This window comes from Lygodium microphyllum, chromosome 10 (genome assembly GCF_053477565.2).
Source record: "Lygodium microphyllum isolate KBCC chromosome 10, Lygodium_microphyllum_v1.1.10, whole genome shotgun sequence".
NCBI classification, from domain to species: domain Eukaryota; kingdom Viridiplantae; phylum Streptophyta; class Polypodiopsida; order Schizaeales; family Lygodiaceae; genus Lygodium; species Lygodium microphyllum.
In genome coordinates, this window is record NC_141144.1 from 114,223,228 (window position 1) to 114,233,113 (window position 9,886).

A 9,886-nucleotide genomic window follows, 5' to 3' on the forward strand; every position below is an offset into this window, starting at 1 on the left:
TTGGGACACATGCTTTACTTGCAGATACAGATGATGACATACATACCTGGATTCTCAATTCAGGTGATTCCATTCATGTCACCCCTCATCATGAGTGGTTCTCTAACTATACAGGGGATTGACATGGTGTTGTCTATCTTGGGGACAACTATACATGTTGTCCATCTTGGGGAGTTTCCCAAGAAGTGTGGTCGGGCAAGCCACCTTCATATGCTCATTTGAAAGTGTTTGGCTGCTAGGCTTTTGTGCACATTCGTAAGGAAAAATGCAGCAAACTTGAGCCAAAGTCCTGTAAATGCATTTTCTTGGGATACGATGACGAGGGTGAAATGGGGTATAGATTGTGGGATGCTAAGAAAAGGAAAGTAATACGCAGCAATGATGTTATCTTCCAGAAAGATTACATGCATAAATAGCCTGAAAAGTTTGAGGAGGTCCGTAAGGTTGTATTCCGGGAAGAAATACCTTTTGGACAGCAAAATGTGCCTGCTGTACAACAGCAAATACCTGCTGTAAATGAACCTGTAAATGCAGAAAATGATGTTGGAAATGATCAGCCAGCTATTGTCCATGATAATGAGCCACTACATGTGCAGGAACAGCCAGGACAACAAGCTGTTAATGCTGATTTGCAGGTTGAAATGCGAGGACAGCATGCTAAAAATGGAAATTTGCAGGAACAACCAGCAAACAATGATCATTGGGTTAGGAGATCGTCTAGGGCTACTAGACAACTTGATAGATTTGTTCCTGGTGCAATTAATGTGGCTGATTATGTCATGTTAATTGACTGTGGTGAACCGTCTTGCTTCAAGGAAGCAATGGACAGACATGACAGCAAGAAATGATATAAAGCCATGCTGTCAGAGATAGAATCTCTTGAGAAAAATGGCACTCGGGACTTAGTGCAGTTGCCTAAAGGGTAGAAAACACTTCCATGCAAATGGGTTTACAAGATGAAGGTCACTTTTGGTTCCTCACCAAAGTACAAAGGAAGATTGGTTGCAAAGGGGTACAAGCAGGACCAAGTAATTGACTTTGATGAGATTTTCTCTCTTGTAGTCAAGATAACTACATTAAGAACCATTTTGGGCTTGGTTGTAGTTGAAGATATGGAACTTATACAGATGGATATAAAGATTGCATTTTTACATGGTGATCTACATGAATATATATATATATATATATATATATATATATATATATATATATATATATATATATATATATATATATATATATATATATATATATATATGCAGCAGCCTGAAGGGTTTGTGGAAAAAGGGAATGAAAAGATGGTATGAAACTCAAAAGGAGTTTGTATGGGCTGAAACAAGCACCCAGAGAATGGTATCATAAGTTTGATACATTTATGCAGTCTCAAGGTTTCCATAGAAGTCAAGTGGATCATTGCTTGTACACCAAGAAGGCAACAGATAGCAGCTTGATTATCTTGGTTTTGTATGTAGATGACATGCTGATTGTTGGCAGGGATACTCATGTCTTGGACTCAGTGAAGCAAAGTCTTCATATGGCAGCTTTGACATAAAGAATCTTCGTGATACTCAGAGATAGGTTGAAAGGATTACTCTATCTATCTTAGCAGGAGTATATCTCCAAGGTTTTGCAATGTTTCAATATGGAGGGGGGGGAAAACGATTGGGGTTCCATTGCCTCCATATGTGAAACTCAATGCAGAGGACAAACCTACATCTGATGATGAGAAGGTTGAAATGGCCAAGATACCATATGCTTCAGTTGTTGGCAGTTTTATATATGCTATGGTTGCTATACGTCTTGACATTGTCTTTGCAGTGGGAGTGGTTAGCAGATACATGGCAAACCTTGGCAAGAAGCATTGGAATGCAGTGAAAGGTATTATGAGATACCTTAAAGGCACAAATGAGTTGTGCATTTGCTTTGGAAAGTAGAAGGCATCTGTTGTTGGCTTTACGGATGCAGACTATGCTGGTCATGCGGATTGCAGAAAGTCCACTTCCAGATATGTGCTTACTTTCACAGGAGGAGCAGCCTCTTGGATCTCCAGGCTACAAAAGTGTGTTGCATTGTCTACTATAGAGACAGAGTATGTGTATGCCATTGAGGCATGCAAGGAGGCTTTATGGCTTTCACGTCTGGTGGGAGAGCTTGGCATCACAGAGTTACCTATTCTCCTTTGTGATAGTCAAGAGTGCTATCATGCTAGCACGGAATCCTGTCTTTCATACAAAGACAAAGCATATATAGGTGAAGTACCACTTCATTAGAGATATACTTGACAGCAAGAGCATTTAGCTTGTCAAAGTGCATACAGATGATAATCCTACAGACCTTCTCACAAAGGGTCTTTCAACAGAGCGGTTTTCTCATTGCCGACGGATGATGGGAGCTGGATAGAAATATGTTTTTCAGCTTTGTACATACCTAGACTTAGCTAATTCTTTTCTCCTCTTAAGGCACATTGCCTTTAGGTGGGAGGTTGTTGGGAATAAAGGCATTGTGCCTTTAAATGTGTTTGGGTGTGAACACACCCTTAGCACTTGTTCTTACGCATATATATCTATTTAAAAACCTAAAGGTAGACACTCATCATTGTACCAAAAATCGTGCACACTCTCTTCTTTGCTCTCTCACTCTCTCTATCTCTCCGCGACTAAGGAACACCTAGTGTCTTGATCTTCGTGCCTCCTGGTCACTACTTTGTCTTTAATGAACGTAGCTTGATCTGAAAGCCTGACATCAAATGTAGGAACCCTCAAAGCGAAGATGACTCCAAACACTTTCTCACCACTTCAATCTCGACAACAATGTATGTTGAGAATTGAGCAGGAATGGGCTTTAGAGCTTACTCCATGAGATTCGACAGTGGCAGACAAACCTTTGAGTATTGTGGCTCTTACTAGCAATTCGAGATTTCATGGGCCGAGTACAACCTAATTCTCATTTATCAAGCATAACAAATCATTGAAGGTAAATATGACTTTTTCCCTTTAGATATTGCACTTAAATTTAAAGATGTTGTAAAATTGTTTGAGCCTCCATCAAGGATAGTCCTTCCTATTGGAGAAAGAAGCATTGAGTATGTTTGGTTCTTTTAGTCTATATGCACTTGGTCTCCGTTGAAGAATGTGCATGAGATTTGTAGCTTCTTGGGTTTATGTACTTACCATTGCCTATTTATTTGCCACTCACCACTCCATGCATTGTAGAAAAATGGATTGCCCTTTAGATGGATTTAGGCAAAAGTTTCAACATTTAAAAAGCTGAAAGAAAAGTTGATTTCTAATCTAGCGAAAGTTTCAACATTTGAAAAGCTGAAAGAAAAGTTGATTTCTAATCTAATACTTGTATTGTCGGATCTTAGAAAATCTTGTGGCAAAAACATTGGGACTATTCTCATTGAAGAGGGTCATGTATTGGCCTATGAAATTTAAGGGTCATGTATTAGCCTATGAAAGTTTGAGTGCTAGGCCTATGAAAGTCTAGGGTCATGTATTAGCCTATGAAAGTTTGAGTGCTACATGATGTTTCAAAAAATCTATAGGTTTATGAGAAGGAATTACTATACTATATAGATTGATCATCACACATTGAGATCCTTTCTTACTAAGGCAAAGCTATTTGAGAAGCGTATGAGATGGACAAGCGCCCTCTTTGTTTTTCATTTTCAGATTATGCATTTTGAGGGTAAGAAAAATGTAGTGGTAGATGTACTCTTTGGCATATATGAGGTTGTTCCATCTCTCCAAATCTCTTATAAGTCTGCTTGCTCAAAGCCTATACTCTAATACCATGTAAGAAAACAAAATACAACACAATACAAGAATTTTTTAAGCAATGAATGGAGAATAAATCTTTTTGTTTATTGTAGTTGACTACAATAGATAGCTAATACTTCTTGGCCGTGTGCTTTTGTTAGGAAGCTTTGATAGCACACAGGAAACAGACGAGGTGAAAGGTTGCGTATATAGAAAAGTGTGGCTATAGCAACAAAAACAAGCCACCCACTACTACCTTAAATAGAGCATTGCATACATGCTTTTTTGAGCCTCACCCTATCAGGACCTCCAAATAAGGACCTAGTGTAGTAATGACTCCACATGTATGTAGCTAGGTTGGCAATGTATCAACCTCCACAATGGTTTGTCTCTAGCTATTTGGTCGCACTTGGCCACCATCCGGTGTTGAAACCGGGAGCTACTTGGTGAATGTGTTGCTCATAAATGCCTTATCCTCATATAGGGGGATCACAAAGATAGAGCCAGTAATTACCTATGTAGCTGAGTTGGATTAAGTATTTGGTTTTGTTTGGAGTGAAAAAAAACTCTGCCCGTCACGTCACGTGCCTCCCTCCCCGGCGTCTATCTCGCCATGCCACCATCTCCCGGTCAATCACCGCCTTTACCTTGCCATGGTCGTCGCCTTGTCCTCGCCATTTGCCACATGCCCATGTGCTGTCTCCCTTGGCCGTCGCCTGCCCATCTGCCGCCTGCCCATCTATTGCTTGCCTTGGTTGTCGCTCCCTGTCCTCTCTATCTGATGCCTGCCTTGTTGCCCCCTCACCTGCACTTCTGCCTGCGTGACAACTGCTTTTCCGCCCTTGCTTGCGCCCGTCTGCAGTTGTATCTGACCTGCTTTTCCCCGCCTGCGGATCAGTGGCGCGCCTGCCCTGCCATAGGTGGACCTTGGATGAAGAAAGGAAGAGGCTAAAAGAACCAAGATGCCATGGCTTCGCTGATCGCAAAGCTGAGATATTGAAGGAGGCTTTAGAGAATCCCTTGTGCTGCCCTTGTTGCCTCCGACTTGCAGTGGATAGAGCACAACATCATGGATGCTTTTCGACGGACTTTTTGCCCCGCCTATGGGACAGTTGGAGGCCGAGGAGGGCATCATATTTTGTATGGCTGGTGGCACATGGAGACTTGGCGGTAGGGAGTTGGTTAGCCCAAATGCAGCAGTTTCTAGAAACTCCTCATTGGGAGTCTTATTGGATGGCATATCTGGAAGGCGCAGTGTTAGGAGGTTTTTGGGGGGGAGAATCTTTTAGTACAGTCGACTCTAGCAAAGCTCTGGACCTCTATCATCCACTCCCTTCGCAGTCAATGGGACCAGGTGCAGGGCGAGTCTCGAGCTCGGTAGGAACTCGGATCTCATTTCATGCGCACTTGGGGCGACCAGGACTTGTTTTTCGTGATGCAGGCAGGCAGTCCCAGATGGTGATACGCCCCCATCCCCCCTAGACCGCCTTCACAGGCTTGTATACTTGATATATCTGTGACTCTGATCAGCTCCAGCTAGTTTGTTGAGCATGAGCACTTCCTTGTACTCGGTTTTTTCTGAAGTAATATAATTAGCCACACTTTATTTGCCAAAAAAAAAACCTACGTAGAGGGTGGAGCATTGATCTCCAACAAGTACTAAAAGTATTTGGCTTTTATTGTAGGAAAATGTGGAAAGCTAGGTCAGACTGCTAAGCCCTGATATGGATCACTAATTGGTCTGCTTGAAGTTCTTGCTGCACTAAAAGAAATGGCTCCGGGTGCACAAAAGACATGTAAAAGGTGGTTCAAAAGGCTTGGAGTTCATTAATGTTCCACTAGATAGGCCTAGAGTTTCCAGTCAATTATATAAAAGAGTATTGAAGTGATGCTTTAGTCTAGTAAAAATGTTAATTCTTCAATGTGTACCTCCAACCATGAGCCTTTTTATTCTGGACGTGAAGTGTGGTTGGACGTAGTGGGCACTTCCGTAGGCTGACTGGAACACATTAAACTCCTAAAGTACAAATGCTTTTAATCTTTTAGACTCTTGAGGCTCCATTATGATCCCAACAAAGACGACTCCTGCAATATATTGTGTGTCAGTGCACAATGCTCTCCCTCATATTTACTCCAGTCTGTGTGAATTCTGAAATTTGTTGTGTTCTTTGCAAGTAATCCCAACATGGTATCAAAGTCTATGCATTGAGCTTGTGGCCATGCTCCTTTTTTATTGTGCACTTGTTTTGAGCTCACCTGTGCCTACTGCCTTGTCAGTGGAAGTTGTGCATTAGAATAACACTGCCATCTGGATCTAGGTTTTCATGACAGATTATTTATATTTTGTCTATCACATGTTTGAGGCATATTTAACCTGTTTTCAAAATGGCCGGGTCTAAGATGACTGATTGCCATGGAAACAAAAGGGATGTTTTCCCTAGTAAATGTTATTGGGCTGGTTGCTTCAGCTGTGGTTGATTTCCTAAAGGGATAATTAAGGAAGAATGGCGCTAGCTACCCCCCACGAACCGCCAAACCCTAACCAAGGGGGTTGTGAATCCGTGCCGGGAATGTGGACCGAACCCGCCGCGAGAGGTCTCTCCGTGAAAATTACTTGGCGTAGGAGAACGCTTGGGTGCCAGTGGGGACTGTGGCTATAAATCCCAATGCCTCCGAGCCCTACACAAGTGTTCTACGTGACTCGAGATGGGATCTCGAGGGCTTTTATTGCTGGAAGATGGAAGGATTTTTCTGCGGATATCAGAGTGCTAATGGTTAGAAACAGAAGCCACGTGTACATTATTCCCATGCACGTGTTGAGGACATAGTGCCTTTTGACTCTCTCCCCACTTAAAGCTATTTCCAAGGTTGCTTGCCTCTTTCTACCATTGAACAAAATCTTTTCTGTATCACTATTCAAGGTCATGTTTCAAGCCTGTTCCTCTTTCTAGTAAATTGGTCCACAGATTTCTTTTTTCCTCCAAGCTCTAGAGATGTTTGATTTAGTTGGTAATGGACAGTGATTTAGTCGTTCTTCTTGAACTGGAGTTTCCTTATCTATTTTGTTGTTATATTCATTCTATATATGTTTCCAAGCAAGTGCCCCCTTTTGCAATCTAATTATGAACCTTTGTTGAGCATAGTTTTCAAAGTGGTCCATTCTAGGTAACAGTAGTGATTTTATGTTACCTTGGTTTAAAAGGTGATGAAAACTGGTTTGTCTTAAGTTCATGATTGTAATACCAGTATGCAACTACATTCGGGTCTTGTTTTCATGGAGACATTTCTTTTTATTTCGAGAAAAAGTCTAGTACATGGTGTCCCTTAATAAGCTGTGCATGTTGCTGCCAGTTAATAATCAGTCCCCACGTGGTTTCTTCTCTTCTGAAAGGTTCTCACTGTGTATAATGCAGCATGCTTGCTCAGAAGTTGAATATGGATTATGATGATGCTGAGAGATGGATTGTCAATCTTATTCGAAATGCTCGACTTGATGCTATGATTGATTCCAAAATGGGGACAGTGGTGATGGGCGTGCAACATACAAATGTGTAAGTGGGCAGATATTTCATTTAGATTTACACAGTTTACTTGTCTCTAGAAATAAACTAAAATGGATTGGGATGACTGCACACGAGACTGGTGGCCTATTAGTACCTGGAGGTCATGTAATCTAATCTATATAGGACCAATCAACCAGGTGCACCTAGTTGGATGTTCTCTAATACCCTAGTTGTGTCCAAAAGCTTGACATGCAACATCCATTAAAGGGGAATTTTTCTTCTGTATTGCATGTTTATGAGCTCATCCAAGCTTCTTCTGAATCCATGCTGGACCTTTTAATTTTACCATTTACTCACGTGTTTATTTGGAGCTTACAACATATTTTCACGGATGGATTGAGCCTGGATCTCACGATCATTAATGGTGGACCAACTCCTGACTTAAAAATAAGGCAGCGACAAAGATATAGAGATAGTTTACCTGTAGAGAGACTATGCTTAGCTGCAAGGGGACACAAGAAACATTCAACCATATTAGCATAAAGTTGCCAGTGGTTTCTGAAATGGCAGGTATGAAATGGGTGTCACAGGTTTCAGACAAGTTTTGTAAAACATTAGAAACTGGTTTCATTTGAGATGAAAAAGAAATTCTGCAACTTTGTATACATATAGAATATGATCTGTGTGATGTAACTATCACAGATTGATGGTGATTCGTGATTCTGCACAATACAAATGAACTTTCAAATAAACATCAACGATGAACATTTACATATATCATGGTCCATTAAAAATGTAGAGCAGCAGCATAAATGGACAACAAATCAAACACAATCCTTGTAAATGATAATCCATGTTGACATGTACCAAATGAAACCATGAAAAGCTCAATAATATTTTGTAGGATAGTTTTTTTTTTTCAACAGTTTAAAATAGGCATCACAAACATTTATGAAACAACCAGGTATAAAACGAGTTTCCTAACCTTACAAAAGGAGTTTCTTGGTATCTGTGTATTAGCAGCAGGGAAATGCAGAGAGTCGTGTGGCATGAAGGGGCAGAGTCGTTAACCACCTATTTTTTGTTAGTCAGACATACACATATCGCATGGCAAGATGCAAAGACATAAGCATCTCAAACGTAGTAATTAGCACTAGTGGAGTTGGGACTGTTGATGAGAGTTGAAAGGCTCGACATGCACAAATATTAATGCTCTTGAAAACCTTTGACATGTGAAATTTCTTAAAAGTATATTTGCACTGCCATGTAACTGGGGTGTGGTACAAATTAAACTTATAGTTTAGCTGTGTCTTTCATCTTTCTGCAGGTATGAGCAAATCATCGAGGCAACAAAGCAGCTTTCTGTCCGGAGCTATATGTTGGCAAATGGTGTTGTTGCAGCATCTGCAGTGCCTCAGCCTCAGCAGGCTTATTCTCGGTAGAGCCAAATGGCATTTTGTTGGAGAGTGCTTCTGGCTTCATTTCTGTCATATATTCCTTTCGTAAAGTTGCATCAAGAGTTATCAGCCTTATGTGGGCCATAATCATTTTGTTAGGCTCTTACAAATGTTAAACTGATGAAGAATGTTGTATTAATCCTTATGACTGTACACTTCTAATCTTTGGAAGTGGGAGAGCTATCTATCCTGCGGCTAGATTCTGTTCTCAATGAAGTTAGTATTGATCAGTTGGAAGTGGATGGTTGTCTTGTCATACAATTCCACGTTGAGCTTACTTGAGACGTCAATGTTGTTAACGTTTGCAGTCTCTCTGTATATTGATTGGCTGTGTGTGTACCTAGTTGAGACACTGATAAATTAATTAGCTTCACAATTGGCTAACCATCAAGAAGGCTTCATGGGCAGCTATTTTGCAGCTCAGTTCCCCTTCAGGAGCAACTAAACCACATAACACTTCAAAACGACGACTGTCCATATATAACGTGTTGAACTCAAATCCATTTTAACTGAGGATCTTGCCTCTCCCAAATCTTTTAAATTTGTGACTGATATGAGCAGACTAGTCACATGAATGCTAACTAATCAAATCTTCAACAATGCACAATGCCGCTTGTCAGTATGTCGGTTGGGGGATCAATGTATCAGGTTTATTGCCTCGTATTTCGGTGGCATGTTACCCCTTCATAGGTAGCTAGTTGCAATCTAGGGTGAAATGAAACCAGGGTTTGTTGGATATCATTTCTATATATGATATAGATACCTGCCATGGATGGTTAGCTGAAATCCTTTGAAGTGATTGAAGGAAGCAAGGTCTTGGTTGAAACTCACAAGGTAGGAGAACTTTTACAATTTCCATCTAAAATTTTACCTTAGGATATGGTTTGCAATATGATACCCAACAGCTGTTAGGCAGAGTAGACTTCGTTGTTAAGCGGACTTGGCTTTCTTGGGAAGTTACATACTGTCACATGAAAGGTGGATATGCTAATTTTCTAAGATTAATTCATGATTATTTGGTTTATCTTGGATCCAAGTACTGTTTTATTTTATAAAGACAAAGGTTTTCTAATAAAATTTCAAATGGTCATAGGGTTATGTATTGCATTTATAGTTGGGCAAATAATTTTCCTGACCAATTAGACAGATTAGTGGATATAATTCA

General features: G+C 40.6%; 1 protein-coding gene across 1 annotated transcript in view; it reads left to right on the forward strand.

The window, feature by feature from the left end:
- EIF3E (eukaryotic translation initiation factor 3E) overlaps positions 1-9,105 on the forward strand; it is a 43,990-nt gene extending 34,885 nt beyond the window's left edge. The window contains exons 7-8 of the mRNA XM_087686782.1: positions 7,175-7,312; positions 8,592-9,105. Of these exons, the coding sequence (XP_087542908.1) occupies positions 7,175-7,312; positions 8,592-8,706 (253 nt within the window). The 3' untranslated portion in view covers positions 8,707-9,105. The remainder of the gene's footprint in view (positions 1-7,174; positions 7,313-8,591) is intronic.
- Positions 9,106-9,886: the final 781 nt, after the last annotated feature.